Source organism: Plecotus auritus, assembly GCF_963455305.1.
Source record: "Plecotus auritus genome assembly, chromosome: 2".
Taxonomy (NCBI): domain Eukaryota; kingdom Metazoa; phylum Chordata; class Mammalia; order Chiroptera; family Vespertilionidae; genus Plecotus; species Plecotus auritus.
The window spans coordinates 56,815,966-56,837,308 of record NC_137771.1 but is presented as its reverse complement, the minus strand read 5'-3'; the positions used below and the strand labels follow the sequence as shown (position 1 = coordinate 56,837,308).

At 35.7% G+C, this 21,343-nt stretch overlaps 1 protein-coding gene across 1 annotated transcript in view; it reads right to left on the bottom strand.

Annotated features, from left to right (window-relative positions):
* Positions 1-2,254: 2,254 nt before the first annotated feature.
* Positions 2,255-21,343, bottom strand: part of MSH4 (mutS homolog 4) — a gene marked incomplete at both ends in the record, with an annotated part of 63,471 nt that continues 44,382 nt past the window's right edge. Inside the window, 5 exons of the mRNA XM_080654638.1 lie at positions 2,255-2,449; positions 9,235-9,323; positions 10,837-11,011; positions 17,335-17,463; positions 18,994-19,112. Coding sequence (XP_080510764.1) covers positions 2,255-2,449; positions 9,235-9,323; positions 10,837-11,011; positions 17,335-17,463; positions 18,994-19,112 — 707 coding nt within the window. The remainder of the gene's footprint in view (positions 2,450-9,234; positions 9,324-10,836; positions 11,012-17,334; positions 17,464-18,993; positions 19,113-21,343) is intronic.

The following is a 21,343-nucleotide window of genomic DNA, read 5'->3' as shown; positions in this document are numbered from 1 at the left end:
ATTAAAAGCTCTAAACGATGAAAAAATTCTCAAAAGTCTGGTGGAATCTAATATTGGGATTAAATCTAAAGGAAAACTAATATATTTAAGGAAATGATATTCAGTATATTTAGTACTTTGCACCTGTCTCTGCATGCCTGTTTCTCTTGCATGCCTGCTCCCTTCTGCCTTTTATTGTTTCCTCCCTTTTCTTCCCTATCCTCCCAAACAATCTGCATGCCCTCTTTCTCCCCAGTGCCTTCTAGAAATTTGCCACAAGCTTAAATTATCTAACTGCTTTTAGGGATGATTGCATAAAATATCATTCATCTCAAAGGCCATGAATTAAAATGTAGCTAATAGTCAAATTCAAATACAGTGGTACTCTCTTCCTAAAACAGGACAATGGGGAATATAAGTAGTATAAGAGAGCATCCTATATAATAAAAGGCTAATATGCAAATCGACCAAATGGCGCACTGACCACCAGTGGGCAGACGCTCAATGCAGGAGCTGACGCCTGGTTGTCAGTGCACTCCCACAGCAGGAATGCCGCTCAGCCAGAAGCCCTAAGAAGGCCTCATGGCTGGTGAGCGCAGCGGCAGTGGCAGGAGCTTCTCCTGCCTCTGCAGCAGTGCTAAGGATGTCTGTCAATCAGACATCCACAGAGGGCTCCCGGACTGCGAGAGGATGCAGGCCAGGCTGAGGAACGCCCCCCACCCCCCGCCCAAGTGCATAAATTTCGTGCACCGGGCCTCTAATTTAATATACTAGTGCACCGGGCCTCTAATTTAATATACTAGAGGCCTGATACATGAAATGCCTGCACAGGTAGAGTGGCCTGGCCGGCGATCAGGGCCAATCTATGGGGCAATCAGCGGGGCAATCAGGGGCCTCCTGCTGGCACCTGCCTTGGCTGGCCTGGGGCCTGCGGGCTGCTGGCAGCTCCTGCGTTGAGCGTCTGCCCCCTGGTGGTCAGTGCACGTCATAGTGACCAGTCATTCCACCAGTCGTTCTGCCATTCGGTCGATTTGCATATTAGGCTTTTATTATATAGGATATCAAATGTAAACACTAACACTAACTTAGCATTTACTCTTCCAACAGTATGTGTGTCATTCGAATTACAACTTTTGCAATATATCTCGTTACTAGTATGTACTTAGAATGCTGAAAAGAGTTTAATAAAGTCAAACATATTAACAATTAATTTGTAAGGTAAAATATGTGTATGCCAACAAAAAATAGGGCCCTAACCAGTCTGAATAATTTTTTTGGCCAAATTACTATTAATTCTGAAGACTATTGAATGTATACCCTGAGTTCCAGAAACTTAATTGTCCAAAAAAAAAAAAAATAACTTCTCTATCTTAGGCCTCTGGGCTGAGGTTATATAAATAAGTCATCTACTGTGAAGGAACTGTAAAAATCAGGTGTTTGAGAAGACAACAGCTTTTTATAGTTACTGAACAACTGACGGTCTTTTATTTTCTTTTGTCTATTTATGAAACAACAATGACCTTTGGGTAAATTCTAAAATGGTGGTATAAGCCACACGCCTATGGAAAAATAGTTCTATAAAATGTTCTCTGTGAAGCAAGAATGAGGTAAACAAATTGATATTACCTTTCTGCAGCCTTGGTTAACTCACCTAAAATGGCCAAAAATGAAAACATGAAAAAGAAGAGAGGTTGGTGAGTACAAAATGGCACACCTGGCTATTGGGAAACACTCCCTGTATTACATAGACCTATGTGTTTATTTTCACAAATATAAACTATACTGAATATCAAAAAGAATACTTTAAAATGCCCAATATCATTCTAACTTCAGAAGCATCCATGTTAGAATTTTGGATACTAAGTAAAAATTTATTGAGACAGGTATTGTTTCAGAGTAGAGTATAAAAAACTCACATAAGTTTCCAGACATAAAAAGAAACTTTTTTTAAACTAAGATATTTATAATAACATCTTAAACCATCACTTTATAAGTATAAATAAACTTAAAATAATAATGTAAGTTTTCATAAATGAAAAAAGTATCATCTCATACTTTTTCCCCTCTAAAAATCAGTCCTTTAAATTGTTCTCATTGTTAGGTAATAATAACAAATATTTTCTTATACAGAATACATAGAGAATGATAATTCTAAGGTTAATATAAAGTAATTGTCAACTAAAATATAAAATTTAGCAAATATCTTATTTTGCTCCTAGGAAAAATGAATTCAAGGTTTCTCATATATTATTTCATTTGTATAAGATGTGAATTGTTATTCTTCTTCAGTCCTTCCTAAAACTTGCTCAGCCTTGGGAAAATCTGCTTCGTACTTCTTTTTGAGATTACTTAAATATGTTCGTAAACTGTCTGGATCCAACCGAGAGTTTCGAGCAGTTTGAACTAGCCTAGTAGCTAGATGGTACACCGCTCTCTGTCTCTCCATCTCAGGGGTACTTCTTTGATATTGCTATTATTGAAAAAACACATATATACAATTTAAAATATGACTACTATGATTCTAATATTAAAATTTTAGTAATTTTTATATCTTTTAATAGAAACATAGAATTCATGGGTTAGCTAATTCCTTCAGATAAATCAATTCCATCCAATTAGCAAGAATATATGAGAATAGATAGATATATTATTTTGGAGAATAAAAGTTCTCAAGAGTATTTACAACTTTATGACAGATCCTTATAACCTTGAAAATCACCTTTCAATGAAAAGAAAAATCTGTTAAGTAGGTCAATTATCTCAACACAATACCGAAAGCAATAGAAAATCCACCAGAGTTATGTTCTACAAACACTTTCTCATTAAAAAGGTATGGGGAAAGAGCACTGCTCATTGCTATGCAGTATTCTTAATTTTAATTGTCACCCAAGAGTGCCACTCTGTTATCTCCTATTTTAATTCCCCAACAGATAAGCTGGTGGAAAGAATGGGTCATCAATAAACTGCTTATCCCTCAAGAGAATTCATACATAGAAACTGCTAGAGCCTAAGAGAAAATACTGCTTGAAAGGCAAATTACAATTTAAAAATAAGCAACATAATTAGCTACTTAAAATTATACCTTGACTTTCAATAAACTACTTAAGGATACCCAAGAAATAATGTTTATAATGGCAATTTTCTAATTCTTTGTAAGATTTTTATATATTCAGCCCTTGAATAATACTTCAGGGTTGGAGGTACAGCTGGAAAAATTCTTCATTCACTTCTTGCCTGCACTAGATAGGGGAACCAGCATTTTCAATGTTAACTGTGTATGCAAAGTCTTAGTGTGTTTCCCTTTACTAGGGGAAATAAAATCCCTCAACTCTTTCTTAATAGCAAGCAATTCCAGATATTTTTCTACTTTCACTATAGGAAAAATAAATATAATTTTGTGAGTAGAATAAGATTATCATATATTTACCCATGTACCTATTTAATACATTGATCAACTATCAATTTATTATTTAAATAACAAACAGTTATTGAATATCCATTGTAATCTATAGTCTGAGCCCCATAGCTTGTGTTTATATCTACTAGTATAGGTGATACAAAAATGTCTACCTGACATGATAATTAACTCAAGATCAGTCTTATAATGTAAAAGACATATTTATAAGCAACTAATGATGTAATTATGATGAGTCCCATTAGAGAATACAAAATGCTCAAATGAAAGAGCTCAGGTCAAGAAAAGCGTAAATATGATAGAATATTTGGAATCAATCTTGATAGATAAGAAAAGCTTAGAAGGGAGAATACTAGTATTCTGGACAAAGGAAACACCTAGAGAAGACATATAAAAAGCATGTTACACTTATATAATCTTACTAGAGGCCTGGTAATCTTACTAGAGAGATTCGTGCACTGGGTGGGGGGGGGGGGGCTGGGGAGGGGGAGGTCTCTCAGCCTGGCACAGGCAGGGAGCCCTCGGGGGATGTCCAACTTAGGCCCGCTCCCTGCGGGGAGGGAGAGCGAGCCTAAGCCGTCAGTTGGACATCCTTAGCGCTGCCATGGAGGCAGGAGAGGCTCCCGCCACCATCACTGCACTCAACAGCCATGAGCCCGGCTTCTGGCTGAGCAGCGCTCCTCCTATAGGAGCGCACTGACCACCAGGGGGCAGCTCCTGCATTGAGCATCTGCCCCCTGGTGTTCAGTGCATGTCATAGTGACTGGTCGTTCCACCGTTCGGTCTATTTGCATATTACCCTTTTATTATATAGGATTAGCCTATGTCAACCCAATAAATTTAATTTTAAAATCTTTATAAATGATAGATAGATAGATAAAAGAAAGAGAAAGAAAGAAAGAAAGAAAGAAAGAAAGAAAGAAAGAAAGAAAGAAAGAAAGAAAGAAAGAAAGAAGAGAGAGGGAGGGAAGGAGGGAGGGAGGGAAGGAGAGAGGGAGGGAGGAATGGAGGGAGGGAGAGAGAAAGTAAGTTACACAATCAGGTGAGAACAACAAAATGACAAGTAATTCAATATGGCAGAAATGTAGGTTATATAGTTAAGTAATGTTGTGTAAGACTGGGGTAGTAAGCATAGGTAAATTATAAAGTGGGAGTTAAAATGTAGTGTGTTTAAGAATCATCTGAAAGAAAAAAACGAACAAACAAAACAAATCCATAGGCACAGACCACAGAAGGTAGTTACCAGAGCAGAAAGGGTTGAGGGAAGATGAAGAAGGAAAGGGGGTCAAATATATGGTGATGGATGGAGGCTAGACTTTAGGTAGAGAGCACACAATGCAATATACAGATGATGTATTAGAGAATTGTACACTTAAACCATATATGGTATTATTAAGAAATATTACCCCAATAAATTTAATTTTAAAAGAATCATCTAAAGACTGGTTAAAGATGTACATTCCTGAGCCACAGGAGAAGCCCTGAAAATCTAGGATGATATCCAGCATTCCAGGTAATTCTGATGTAGCAATGCTAGCACTATATTTTGAGAAATTATCATAGAAGACTTTTAACACTAGGCTAAGAAGTTTGACTTTAATTAGTAAGAAACAGGTGGAAGTTTCTGAGCAGGGAGACAACATGATAAGAACTATATTAGGAGATAATCTGGAAGTATGTAGAAGGGGCTGGAAAAGAGAGAATCCACTACATAATCCTAATGAGAGGAGATTAAAAAGGATTCAGGTGCTCTACCTCCAGGGAGTATGCCCATGCCTTTCCCTTCCCAGTCTCTCTCCTCTTTCTCCAGGCACATTACCATTAGCTTCCTCACTCTCAAGCTCCAAGGGCCCTTCCTTTACCTCTATAAAAAAGATGAAGGAATCATAGATCACTCTGCTAGGTCAAGGAAGAGATGAGGAGATTTTAAAGATGATAATTTAATTTTGGCCCTATTGAAGAATACAAACATAAATTAAGATTTCAAGAAGTATGGAAAAAATACAGGGTGAGGCAAAAGTAGGTTTATAGTTGTGAGTATGGAAAAAGACATGCAGGTTATGAGTATTACAATAGCTTTATTAACTCAAAGGAATGTCACAATGGCACAGTAAGTCTACTTTTGCCCCACCCTGTATATAATTCAGGGTCAAAAGAAATAAAAATGAAAGCTGAGAAGATGAGATCACCAAGAATATAGAGTTTTAAACAAACAGGGTAAAAATCTTAGAAACACTTCCATTGATTGATTGATTGATTGCATATTTTTAAATAGATATTTATTTTTTCTTTACAAAAGTTTATTACCATTTTTGGGTACCAAACATCATTCTTTCTTTCTTTTTTAAATTATTATTTTACTTTTTTTTATTGATTTCAGAGAGGAAGGGAGAGGGAGAGAAATAGAAACATCAATGATGAGAGAGAATTATTGGTTGGCTGCCTCTAGCACTGGGGATTGAGCCTGCAAGCTGGGCATATGCCCTGATCAGGAATAGAACCATGACCTCCTGGTTCTTAGGTCAATGCTCAACCACTGAGCCACACCGGTCAGGCTTATTCTTTATTTTTGAAAGTATTACGTATGTCTCCTTTTCCCCCCATTGTCCTTTCCTAGCCGACCCCTGCAGCCCACCCCAGGCCTTCACCCCCCATTGGTTATGCAGATATGCATATAAATTCTTTGGTTGATCTCTTAATCCTCCTTCCCATCCTCCCCTGCCTTCCCTCTGAGATTTGACAGTCTATTAGATGCTTCTCTGTCTCTGGATCTATTTTTGTTCATCAGTTTATGTTGTTCATTATATTCCAAAAATGAGTGAGATCATGTGATACTTATCTCTCTCTGACTGGATTATTTCACTTAGCATAATGCTCTCCAAGTCCATCCATGCTGTTGCAAATGGTAAGAGTTCTTTCTTTTTTACAGCAGCATCGTATTCCGTTGTGTAGATGTACCACCATTTTTAATCCACTCATATGCTGATGGGCACTTAGGCTGTTTCCAGATCTTAGCTACTGTAAATTGTCCAATGAACATAGGGGTGCATATATTCTTTCTAATTGGTTTTTCTGATTTCTTGGGAAACAGTATGAAGTTTCCTCAAAAAATTAAAAATGGAACCCTCATTTGGCAAAGTAATCTCACTTCTAGGAATATATCCCAAGAAACACTTCTATTTAATCCTTTTCCTCTCTGAAATCACTAAAAAAAATAAAAAAATAAAAAAGAAGAGAAATATAGTTTAAGAAATAAGGTTAAAAAAAGGATTTCTTAGGGAAAATAAAAACAAAAAAACTAAGCATATTCATGGGAAAAAAAGCCAGTCTAAAAAAGATCCAAAGAAAGGAAACTGATTAACATCTTTTATATATATATATACACACACACATTTCAGAGAAAGGAAGGGAGAGAGAGAGAGAGAAACATCAATGATGAGAGAGATTCATTGACCCACTGCCTCCTGCATGCCCCACACTGGGGATTGAGCCCAAAACCTGGGCTTGTGCCCTTGACCGGAATCGAACTGGGGCCCCTTCAGTCCACAGGCTGACACTCTATGCACTGAGCCAAACCAGCCAGGGTTTAATTAACATCTTAATGGAGTTGGAAAAAAGACAAAAAAGTTAATTAAAAAAGTTGAAAGATAATCTCTTCTGAGATAAGAGGGAACAAAAATGAATGAAAAAGGAAATCCCAAAATAGAATTTTTAAGGAGAAACAGTTCAAGAACTCATCAAGATGAACTTAGGTCTCACAAAAAGTATAGAAGGTGAATTCTCTGTGGAGAGTGAGGTTGAGGGCTTCGGAAGAGTAGAACCATTTTGGAAGAGTTACTGTAAAGAAACCATACTGATCAATAAAAAGGACAGAAAAAAACTATACAGTAAAATACTCAACTGAAGTTAAAATATATGAATTTATAGTGGAAAAAATTAGCCTGGCTTGAGTATATTTTAGCATCATTTGGAAAGCCAAAACTTAGAATACTATTAAAGAAGTTGCCCATAATTGAAGTGGTTCTTCAGAAGCAGAGCACTGCCAAAATTACTGATGAAGGGATTCAAATGGGGTTAATTAGTAAAGTCACAAAGACAGTCTAAGAGACCTCAAAAGATTGAAGAATGTAATAAATACTGAAGGCAGATTAAGAAAGTATGAAAGACACAGGAAACTTACTACTAAAGAAAATGTCATACTGCTCCTAGCTCAGTTTACTAAACACACTGGATTCTTAAAACAATATAAAGCAATCTGATATTTAAAAAAAATAAAAGATTTCCAAATTTTGGGTCAACAGATGTGAATTCAGTGTTGGCTACTGCTTCCTAGCAAATTATTTAACCTCTATGAACCTCAACTGTAAAAATGTGAGTAAAAATAATAGCATTTTTTTTATATTTTATTAGACAGACCTAACTGCTTCATAAAGAGTTATGAAGCTTACACAGGATGATAGAGGAGCTTTGAAAACTATAAAAAAGATTTGAAATGTTGTGCATAGAGATTTTTACTTTTAATGCTTATTTTATACTAGTGGCCTGGTGCATGGATTCATGCACATTGAAAGGAAATTAATTAGAAGGAATATTTTAATATTGCTACTAGCCCTTTCTCTATAATAGAAGTGTCAACCAAATTCATGATCGACAATGACAGATCAAAACACACACATGTGATTGGCACCAGTGAGAGCTTTATATGTATCATGCATGCGTGAGTTAACTTAGTCTTTTATATATATATAGGTAAGCTTGCTTAATTGTACCTGCTTTCTGATGTACTAAACTTTTTCCAGCCCAGTAAAGCACCCCAACTTCTCTTTCAGGTAATTGTCAGCAATACAGCAGTAAATGTCAACACGAAGCAAACTATTATTGTAGATCACGCAGGGAGAACAAAGGGTAAAATATTTAACTGCAGCAGTGTTTGACTATATTCTGCACAGTGAGAAAACCTGAAGTCATTTTCAAGGTCCACCATTTCTTACTTCTTTTCAGTTGGGTCAAGTTTCTAAGCTTTCTAAATCTCCGTTTTCCAGCTAATGAAAAGAAAACAGGATTCCACCAAGTCTCCTACCTACCTACTCCAAGACTTCTGTTAGGATCAAATGAGATAAGGCATGGGAAAACGCTTCACAGTCATTTGGTTAAAGTGTGAAATGTTTGCACCTGGCTATAAAGCAAGCCATGTTCCTGGGCTGAAGAAACTGCAAAGAGGCTAGTCTTCACTACAGAGATGAAGCCGGGTGTTGCTATGTGATGTCATTACCTGTCGCCCACAGTGACCATTTCTGGGCTGGGCTTGGCTGTGGGCCACATTTTGTGCCACGGGGTCTTGGCAGCATCGGCACAATTTGGTGGGCTATTGCTTCGGGGTGGTGGCGGGGCCTATGTCCCACTATGTCCCACTGGGGGAAGCCAAGTGTTGCTTTGAGGGCGCCAGGTTGGTGGTGCCAGTGTGCATCATGCCAGCTCCTACGTTGAGTGTCTGCCCTCTGGTGGTCAGTGCAAGTCATAGCAACCGGTCAGTCGGACACTCAGCATATTAGCCTTTTATATGTATAGATAGATTTATTTTCTCATCATAAAGTTAATATTGTAATAAGTACTATAGAAACTGAAGTGTTTAACTTTTGTCTCCTATTGTATTAGGTGATTTAAAGGAAAATGTTATAATGATCCAAACCAAAAATGTTTTGAGAAGTAAAGAGGATTATTTTAAATATTTTAATTATTATAGACTTAAATCCAAGGCTATTATAAATACACACACTAGAAGTATCCTTGAATTTGGAGAAAAAAACCCACACAATTCTTATTGCTAAAAAGTTTCTTACCAAAATTTGTCTGGTAATTTGAGTTGCGATTTCTTTGGCATCTGAGACAATTGATGGTGGGAGTGATGACACCTCTGCAGCTTTTAATCCTAAAATTATAAGCAATGCAGCTTCAATATTATTCTTGCTAGTATCATTAGGTTTCTTTTAACCAGTATTAATCTTTTCTTCAGATATTTAAATTTCCATTCATATACATTTCTGAACTACTAGACAATTCTCAAATTAAGTTTTCCAAAGTTCAGCTTACCAATTATTATATTTAATTACATATGCAAGATATATTAGACATATTAGATAAATTATCTCTGAAGATATCTCTGTAATACAGGGAAACATGTTAAGAAAGGAAAAAGAAAAGAGGTGATTAGAAAATTGAATAATAGTAATATTACTGACCAGCTACAAATGCAGTTGGTAACAGAAGGTCCAAGTATATATATATAAGTTTTGCAAGGGAGGAGAATGTTTAGTCATAGAGGTGACCATACAGCTGAATGTTCCTTTAGCTAGCAGATCAATGAGAGAAGAATTTCTCAGAAGTTATAATGGTAGGTGATTACTCTTCATGCAAATTCAAAGTACCAACTAGTAGTCTCATATTCTCAGAGCTTAATTTTACTGTATAAACTAGAGGCCTAATGCATGGAAATTCGTGCTAGGGGCTCGGCCCTCGCTGGCCCAGCTGCCACATCAGCCCCACCCCCCACTCACTGGTCACAGGTCGTCCTGGAAGGTCGTTCTGCTGTCCGGTCTAATTAGCATATTAGCTCTTTATTATATAGGATGCCATATATGCTTTCTACTGTGTGCTAAAAATTTATTGTATTTATTCTTTAGAGGCAATAGAAGCATACTAATATTTACTTAGAAGTTAGTAATTGCTAGGCATTATACTAGTTCATATTTGATCATTCATTTAGTCTTCACAAGCCCACATTTGTGGAAAATTATCCCATTTAATAGATAAAGTTGAGGCTTATAAAGATTAAACATCTGATACAAATTAAGCTATCCATTTGATTTCCTATTTCAAATGGTAAGAAAAAGAGGATGCTTTTTTCCCCTCTTATAAGGGTCACATTTACAGCTCAAATAATTTTTGGAATGTACTTATAAGTCAACTGAAAATTCTCTGAATCCATGAGATTTCACACATGTCAAAAATAATGTAGAGGGAAAATATGTAATCAAGTTTATGAATATCATATGCTTTGGTAATATACCCCATTACTTTAGATTTAATTATCAAATTCCCGGACTCTGAAGAACACAGAGAAAGAACCCTGTTACTGAAAAGAGTGTAAGAAATACATAATTTTTGATTCATTATATAACTTGCAAATATAAACTAAATTACATTTTCCTAGGGATAGACACTAATACTTCTGGGGCCTTCATGTGTTATAATTCTACAGTTACTAGTTAATATAAGTTTAAAAATAAACATATAAAATACAAGTTTGACATATAAAACAGTTTTAGAGCATATAAGCACTCAAAAGAATGAGAGTGAAAGTTACTGAGATTGACAGCCAAGTAAAGGGGAGAAGAAAAACATACAGAGTTTCAGTATATAAATAAAATTCCTTTATGTATTACCATAATTTTTTTCTTCTGTGAATCCCTTAGAAAGTTTGTACGTATACAAGATTGTTTCTTTATTCCTTGAGATATTCTTTACATGTTGAACTTCAAAATGCATGTTTTCTACATTAGGATACAGAACATCTATGTGGCATAATTCCAAGAAATGTGTGGCAAACAGTGTAAATGCCTAGAATATATAATAATGAATTTTAATACTTTTTAATGACTGAGAAAATTCTATTTTAACAACTTGAACATAAAATTTAGTTCTGTTTTCCAAGTAGCTTAGCAGAAATGTAGGAATGAAACTAATAACTTTAAGTCTAACATGGTAGATTCATTTTTAAATGTTTCAAAAATTTATATTCAAGAAAGAACATGTTTATTATGTTTATACATACACAATTATGTTACAATATGGGAAAGAAAACAAATTCAAAATGAAATCCTAAAAAAAGAGTCTAAAGATATTGAAAAGGTAAAGTTTATCAGAAATAAAGCTATTAACTTAGGTAATCATTTATTAGAGAAATAATCCATAAACAAAATCATAATATTTCCCTCAACTTTAAAAAAAAAACACTACTTTAAATATATTTTCCCTCCATATACATAGTTTGTGAACAATGGAATCAATGGATAGTCTTAGGTATTTGAAATTGCAAAGCTTTTAAGTGTTTTGTTTTGTTTTAAATATATTTTTATTGATTTCAGAGAGGAAGGGAGAGGGAGAAAGAGAAACATCAATGATAAGAGAGAATCACTGATTGGCTGCCTCTTGCATGCCCACCCCCCCCCACACACACACACACATATGTTGGGGACTGAACCCACAACCCAGGCATTTGCCCTGACCGGGAATCGAACGATGACCTCCTGATTCATAGATCGATGCTCAACCACTGAGCTATGCTGGCCAGGCAAATGTTTTTGAGAAAATTGCTTAGGACAATGACTCTCAAACTTTAGTAATCATCTGGGGAGCTTGTTATAGGTGCACATTCTTGGTGTTTTTCCCCTAAATTCTCAATCAGAAGCTGTAATGTGGGGCCCCAGGAAACTGTATTTTCCCTAAGTCCTAAGTTGATTTGATGGAGGTAATTCAAGTGACTTATGACCAGTACATGGTTTCTTACCCAGAGTTACTAAAGCAGATAGAAATTAGAATAGTTGATTATGTTTAAGACATTACCAGTGAACAACTAAATAGGTTATTAGTGGAAAATTACAATATTAAGACATTAAAAATAATTGACTGGCAAATGGGTATCAACTATGCAAAGGGGTGGCAAGATATAACAACTTATACTTCAGCTCAACATGGGACTATTGTAACATATGCCCTACACCACTGGATCCCTAGAATCAGTGATCAGAAATTTCACTGAGATAGAAGGCCCCTGCACTTTTGTCAGATTTATTTCCCCCATCTGACACACAGATGTCTTACCAATAAATCTAGAGTAGTTGCTACTTCTTGCTTACTAGATCCAATCACCATAATGTTATCAATGTAATGGACCAGTGTAATATCTTGTGGCAGGTTAAAGTGATCAAAGTCCTTGCAAACTAAATTATGACATAGAGTTAGAGAGCTGATATACCCCTGAAGTTGGAGGTGTATTGCTGACATTGCCAGCTGAAAGCAATCTGTTTCTGGTGGTCTTGATTGACAGATATAGAGGAAAAAAGCATTGGCTAGACCAATTAGCTGCATACCAGGTACCAGGGGATGCGTTAATTTGCTCAAGCAGTGAGACCTCATCAGATATAGCAGCTGCAATTACAGTCACCACATGCTTAAGGTTATGATAATCCACTGTCATTCTCCAAGACCCATCTGTCTTCTGCACAGACCAAATACGTGAGTGGAATGGAGATGTGGTGGAAATCAGCACCTTTGCATATTTTACCTCTGCACCTCTTCTAACCACAGGATGGGCTGGGGACCCACTGGGCCTAGTATGAGATAGACCTGAGCTAAAACTCCATTTGTCACCTGACTATGATAAACTCCCTACTCTGACTGGTAGACCACAGTGATGTTTTGAGGCTCCTGGAGTTAGAGTCAGTTCAGAGCTAGTGTCTAGTAGTTTTCAAAATGTCTGATTATTTCCTTTTTCCCCAATACACAGTTACCCTGGTAAAAGGGCATAAGTCTTTTTAGAAAAGGCTGGGAGAATGATTAAGAGAATAAATTATGGGCAGTGTACCAGAGTCCTTCCTCCAAGAGACCTAGCCTCCCCTTCATTTAAGAGGTTCTAAGTCTGTAAACTAGCTCAAGTCTAGAAATTGCTTGAGGGGCTGTGACTCTGTTTTTATAATTCAAGATAAACATTTGTTCACTTGACCTAAAACTTTTAAGCTTATACAGATCATGTAAGAATCTAATAACCTTCCTGTCTATTTCACCTCTAGAGGCACCATGATCAACCAGCCAATGTCACAGGTCTTCCCAAGTATTCTGATTGCTGTTTTGACTCTGCTGTTTTGGTAGCCACACCAACCTTGCCTTTAGTGGTTGAGTGCTACCAATTGGCTCGTGCCCCCCTGAGATCCAATTACTTCCTTGTATTTAGGATTCCCAATTCAATGACTACACTTTCCACTGGAAGGACTGGCCTATAGAGAAAAGCAATCAGAACTCTTCAAGGATGTCAGGGCTCTCCTCACAAATTTATTTCTCCTGGTCATAGTGAAAGATATGTTTTTTGGACCTGTCTTGGGTGGGTGAGTGGGTCTTAAATAATAAATCTACAATAACATTCCTATCTCACTAAGCCTTTGAATCACTTATTCATCTGATCATAAATTCCTAACTGGGAAGGTCCTGGTGGGTAGTCAGACCTCTGGCCTATAATGTCTTGAGTATAAAGGTTTTAAGCCAGCCAGTCAATTGTTCTTGTGCATCTAGGTTAACACACCTTTGAAATATAAGAAGTAATACCCCTGAAATAGCGGAAGTATTAACCCTCAAGAAACCATATAATTTTAACTATTCTGTAATCCAACCCCCACCTTGCTTTTTTCCCCACCTTCATGTAATCTTCTTTATGTTCCCCCTTAATTTCAAATGCATAAAGAAAACTTTAAAACTGCTATTCCCCAGAGCATTTGAGATCTTGCTCCCCAGGATGTCAGTTTGGCTAAAATAAACTCTTATAAAAATTATCGAAAGGTTTAGACATTTCTTACATCAAGAACTCTACATTAAAACAAGGCAGATCCAACACTTCTAATTCACCATGGGTGACCTTTTGGTTCATGTTTCAACCAACCAACCAAATATCCCAAGTTGCAACATTAAATGCAAAATCTCTGCCTAGCAAGTCCTTATTATTAAATTCAGTTTGATCCAACTTTATATTCTTTCTATCATTATACCATATCCTTAATATCCAGTTCCACACATGTTCCCCAGATTTCTATCTGTATAAATTAGAAAACTCAAGTAGTTCTTTGGAAGTATAGTGTTCCTCCTAATCAGCCATACTTTGTACTTTACCCTTAGAGACCTGCTAGGAGCTATATCCTGTTATGGTCTAGAAGCAATGAAGGTTGCTATAAATGGATCCTAAGGAAAATCAGCATTGTCTTGCATGACAACTGTGTCAGGGGAGGCCATTACAGTTTCTCCAGGCAAAGCAGAGCTAATCCGCACAGATGGGGTGGCAAAGCTAATCCCACTTATGGTAGAGGGGCATCTTCCACAGGCAAAAAAGACTCATCAGAATCTAGAGGTTCAGCCCGACTGGTGGTGTTCAGTGGTTGAGCATCAACCCATGAATTAGGATGTCACAGGTCAATTCCCAGTCAGGTACATGCCCAGATGTGGATTCCATCCCCAGTAGAGGGTGTGCAAGAGGCAGCCAATCGGTGATTCTCTCTCATCATTGATGTTTCTAATCTCTCTCTTCTTCTTTCTGAAATCAATAAAGATATATTTTAAAAAAGAATTTAGAGGTTCAGTGCTCCCAGCTTCATCAGAGTCTTCCCACATGCCCCCCTTCCAACTTTCAGGATCCCATTTCTTCCTAACCAATGTTTTCATTTTAATAATAGAATTGCTACCATATGGCTAAGAGTTCAACTTGCATTGTAATTCAACCAGTCACAGGATGAGATCTCAGTTGGATTTTCAGTAATCTCAGTCCTGAGGTGACAGGAAGCAAGAGTCTCCTGATGGCACATATAGAAGCTTTCAGGTCATGTATATAGAGATTTATGCAGGCATTTCAATTCCTGAGTGTCTCCTTTTCTTTCACCATTTTGTCCAATAACATTAGGAGCAACCAGCCAACCTCATTAGATTCCTTAGTTTGCCAAAAATATTTGTAGGTATCATATATACAGTCACTCAGCTCTTTGCTTCTCATAAGTGGTTAAGAGTATGCAGTGGTGATATTTTGCATATTTCTATTGCCAGGTCATGCTATGGATTAACAGTGCTTTCTTTACTGCTGGAAATAGAGTCATGAGTATCTTAATTAATCATATCAGAGAGTCAATTCCAGAAACCCTAGAACCAATTCAGAAAGCTCATCCTTAAAATTCTGATCCTTTAGAAACACTCTTTTTTAAAAAATATATATTTTATTGATATTTTATAGAGAGGAAGGGAGAGGGATAGAGAGCTAGAAACATCGATGAGAGAGAAACATCGATCAGCTGCCTCCTGCACACCTCCCACTGGGGATGTGCCCGCAACCAAGGTACATGCCCTTGACCGGAATCAAACCTGAGACCTTTCAGTCCGCAGGCCGACGCTCTATCCACTGAGCCAAACCGGTTTCGGCTAGAAACACTCTTGACACTAAAATCTGTATTATTCAAGTTTCCCCTAAGAAACAAAATAGGGACACGCGTGTGTGTGTGTGTGTGTGTGTGTGTGTGTGTGTGTGTGTGTAGAGAGAGAGATCATCATAATAAAAGGCTAATATGCAAATGGTCATCACGCCCTCACAGCAGGGACCTGAGGCTGCGTGGCGCCCGGCCCAGGCGGGACGGGGGACCTGAGGCTGTGCCCCCTGCCCCAATGCCAGGGGACTTGAGGCTGCACCTCCCTGAGCCCACAGCCCCCGCCCCGGTGCCGGTACATGAGGCTGCGTCCCCCGCCCGGCGGGGCTTGATGGGGGTGGGGCCGGCTGGGTCTTGGTATTGCCCAGTGGGGGTGGGGCCAGCTGGACACTTCTATTATAGAGAAGGGCAAATAGTAATATTAAAATATTTCCTCTAATTAATTCCCTTTTAATGTGCATGAATTTCATGCACCAGGTCACTAGTTTATTATAAGAAATTGGTTTGTTGATTATGGAGGCTAAGTCCCCAGATCTGCAATCAGCAATAGACTCAAGAGAGCTGATGGTATAGTTCCAGTCCAAATGTTGGCAGGCTCAAGGCCCAGAAAGAGCTAATATTTCAGTTTGAGTCCAAAGCAGGAAAGAACCAATAATATCCTAGGATGAATGAAGGCAGTCAGGCAGGTGGAGTTAATTCTTACTATCAGGCCTTTTTGTTTTATTCAGGACTTCAACTTGACCACATTCAAAACTGACTGAATGAGACCCACCCACCCTGGAGAGTGAAATCTGCTTTACTTCTACCAATCCAAATACTTACCTCACAGAACCACCCTCACAGATACACCCAGAATATTGTTTGCCCAAATGTTGCTGGGATACTCTGTAGCCCAGTCAAGTTAACATAAAATTAATGACAGTAATTAGCTTTTAATCCTCACAAGTAACACACATCTTTCTTATATAAAAAAATTCTGGTCAAGTGACATCATTTCAGAATTACAAAGACTAATGTTATCCAATGTTACTTTTGACTCATCACATAACTTTAAGTATAAAATAATATTTTTCTCATTCTATATAATAAATCATTATGAACTCTCATTTAAGGTATATTAAGGTATAATAAATCATTATGGACTCTCATCTTAGGGATGTTTTAATGTATTTTAAAAATGGAAAAATATTTTTATTTAAGTTTTTTCATATCTGAATATAATTTAAATGATGATCTAAAAGGTATTTCACAAATTTGCTTAATAATAGAGCAAAAATCATAGCTTGTTTTATATAGTTGATTTGTGGAAAATACATTTTCTTTAAAGGAATGAACTGTCAGGTAAAATAGATTTTCCATAAAGTGACCTCTAATGCCTAGTTCTATTTCATGCTGTGACATCACAGTCAATGCTATTCCACATGGAGACAATTACTGAAATGCTTTCATGTTTCGCAAGTGACTAGTTTTAACATTATTTGTGTGTTTTTATTTGCTCCTTTTCTTATCTACATCATGACTATTGATTGTACCAACCATTCCTACTTCCATCAGAAATGAAAAACAAAAATATAAATTCTATAGTACTTTTCATTATCTAAAATTGTTTAAAGAGCTATTTATAGGTGCCTGTAAAATACAATCATGATAAATATAAAAAGGACACATCAAAAAAGGGTTCAAAACTAATATACTTAAAATAGAGAAGAATACCTTTAAGCTCAGCAGATATTCACAAATAGCATAACAAATGCCAATACCTTCTTCTGTATTAGTACCTCTGCCAAGTTCATCAATTAATATGAGTGATTTGTCATTAACATTATGGAGAATATATGCTATCTGAAAATATAATTTTAATATTATTCATTATAACCAAACAGTTATAACTATCATAGAAAAAAATCCAGTCTCTTTATTAGTTAATCTGAAATATATTTTAAAGAGAAATTCAACTGAGCAGAAACTAACATATTGGGGTCTAAAAATCTCATGACCAATAACTCCAATAGCATAACTGATGTGTACATAGATACAAGCATATGTGTCAAAAAGAATAAATAGACAAAAGAATAAATAACCAGCATCTAAAAAATATTGACATTTTAGATACAGTGGAACAAGCAAAGCAATGAATTAAATGTTTAAATAAAGCATAAAGATCGTCATTTTCTTCTCCACAAATGATTAACCAATTGTCATAAAATACTCAAAACTATATATCAAACTAATTGTAACTTCTTTATAGCCTGTAAAGATGGAAAGACAATTTTTGGGAAAAGCATGCAATCCAAGTTCATTGATTCCTGGTTAAACAAATAAATTTAAATCCACGCCCAACAAAGACCAAGACTTTAATTAACAAATATGCTCCTTCTCCATTGAAGATTATTAACCTCCTTCTCAAAAAAACCGAATACCACCTTTGTTATGTAATAGCACAATTAGTAACCTTCATGGACATTTTACCTTGCTATAGTACTAAGCTTCTTGAGAGCTAGAACTATTTAAAAATATAACTTAAGCCCAGCCAGTGAGGCTCAGTAGCTGAGCACTGACCTATGAACCAGGAGGTCACAGTTTGAATCCTGGTCAGGGCACATGCCCAGATTGTGGGCTCCACCCCCAGTGTGGGGCATACAGAAGACAGCCAATCAATGATTCGCTCTCATCATTGATGTTTCTCTCTCTCTCCCTCTCTCAAATCAATAAAAATATATTTAAAAATTACAAGTGATGTATTCCATTAAAAATAAATAAATAATAAAAATGTAACTTGGAGCACCTAATACATTGCTATATTATCCCATAGATATTCAATAATTATATCTGTCTACAGAAAATTAGCCAACTGCATTGTGATTCAATAATTTCTAACTATTAAAAATAGGGCAAGAGCTATACTGAATTCCTTTAGCCCTTCAAGCCTATTTGAGATTTGCTCAGATCAGAAATAGGTGATGATACATACTTTTTTACAGGAAGAGAAAATTCCATAAGAGCACAGAATATGGGATGATTTTTAAACGCAGTGATCTTTTATTTTAAAACTAAACCTAGGAGGAATAATAGATACTATGCAAATTGTTCCTGAACAGGTCATTCATACCTCCCATACAAAAACATGAATGCGTGTTTTTATCATTTAATAACACTAGCTTTCTCTTTAAAACTGTATTTTTCCATAAAACATTAATTTCCATTTCCACATAAGACAGAAATTAGGAAGCTGTCTTTGACTGCCCTCTGGCTCTTGCAGGGTAGTATAAGCACATCTGCATGTTTTAGTTTAAGAATACTTTCTTACATGATCACTGATTATTAGCAGCAGAATTCAATTTTTTTAACATAAGAAAAGTTTAGTTTGGGTACCTCTTTCATTTCCTTCATAAAAGTTGATGAATTTGTTTCTATATCATCATCAGTACTGATTCTTGTAAAAATCTGTTCAGCAATTCTAAAGGAAGAATATTCTGCTGGAACATATGATCCTTTAAAATATAAGATCAAAATAAACTGAAATACTTTTGTAAAATATAAGTACTAACATTTTGTACTTTCCACCACCTCAGGTTATTTACTAGCTTACCTAAGGATTATGTGGTGGAAAAAAAAACACTGAATATGGAGTTAGAAAACATAGATAGCCCCAGCTATGTTATTTATTGTATAACCTTGGACAGCACTTAAATTCTCCCAGTCTTTTTCATATATAAAATAGAATATTTGCCCTACCTATTGTCCAAAGTTATTTGGAAGTTCATATAAAATAGTGTATACTCAAGTACATTAAAAAGGTTTGTTATAAAAGTGATAAAATTTTTAAATAATAGATGATAAAGAACATTCAAAGTATGAAAATTGGAGGGAAATGCTTATAAAGCTAAAGTTAATAAAATCAATATAGAAAAAATATTTTTAAGTATCTGTTAGTAAAAATGTACAGAAATACACACAATATGAATGAAAGCAAAATACTTCTTTTGAAAGTTGAGTATTCATTTACGAGACGGTTTCTGCCTGAGAAGTGATCAGGGTAACTAATCTAAAATATTCATCTTTTGAAAACAATTCTGATTGATACAACTACTTCTCTATGAAATGGCATATAAAAGGCATTCATAAATCATAAGAAGATAAAAATATACAGAGAGTTGAAGGGAAAAGTATCAAGTATACAGAATTCTATATAAACAAAATGGTGAAAGAATGGGAATAAATAAAAACACAGCTACACTAGTATTAATTAAGGATTTAAAACAAAGGTAAGGATGGAGAATAGGCCCCACCTCCAAGAAATAAGGAGTAGTAGGAAAAGAAAGCAAAAGTCAGGATACTACTTCTACTATTACTATTAATAATAACAATAGTAATTATAATGATTGCACCTCAGAGAGCAGATTTCTTAAACATAATTTATAGGATCATCAAAAGGATTACATGGGAAAATAAATGTGAAAATACCAAATACAGAATACAGCATATTTGATGTATGTTTATATTTTCTCCTCTCTCTTATCACCACCAAAAAAGCTCCCAATATTTTTCATCTAAATTATTACAGAAACCTCCTGGCTGATATTTTGCTTCTGGTCTGGCTCTCATCTAATCATACATCAACCAGAGTGATCTATCTAAAAGTTAAATTCAATCATGCCATTCTCTTGCTTAAATTTCAATAGCTCCCTACAGATTTTTGGATAAAGTTCAATCTCCTCAGTTAAGTTACTAAGACCCTCATGATCTTATTCCTTCCTGTATATCTCCCCAGTTTTAGTCCCTGCTACAAAACAAAGGAACTACAAAGGCTTTGGACTCCTTACAGTTCCTTGGGAATACCATACTATTTTTTTGCTTCTATGCTTAATAACATGTTCTTTACCTCTACCTGAAAAGTCTCCTTCTTTCTCTTTCCTTGAATCCATATAACTGTATACCCATATCTCAATCTTTACAACTATTCTCAGAAGTAGTATTATAATTTTCATTTACAGACAGGAAAACTAAGGAGGTTAAGTAATTTGTCTAAGATCACATAACTAGTAACTTGACAAGCTTAGTTCCAAAGCCTATGTTCTTCACTTCCATGCATTCTTTATTATTGGATCATATGAGGTAATATATATATATATATATATATATATATATATATATATATATATATTAGATATATAGATATATAGATATATAGATATATAGATATATAGATATATAGATATATATATAGATATATAATATATACACACACACACACACATACATTTTAGGTATTTCAGAGGTTTAAGATAGTGACAAGAGAAGTACAATAATTTTCTTCAAATATTTGATTAGTTATTATTAGGACAGACTATTCTGTGATGCATAGAAGATAAGAATTAGGACCAATGAGTAGAAGCTATGTAAGTTAAATTTCAATTCAATATAATTAATGCTCTAACAATTAGTGCTGTCCAATAATTGGATAGTCTGTTTTTTAAAAGACGGAGCTTCTCATAACTATTCAAATACAAGTAGGGTGATGTTACATATGAATCTGTATTCTTATAAGGAAAGGTAAGTTGGTTGAGATGTTCTTTTAATTCCACTAAAACCATAAACTCAATAAAATATTTACCATTACCTCATTCATTCATCTCCGATTTCCTTTCTCAGTAAGGGTAAATTTGCACTGTATCACCAATATTATTATTGCTGTGTTGCCCTTATAATTATTACTTTAGAC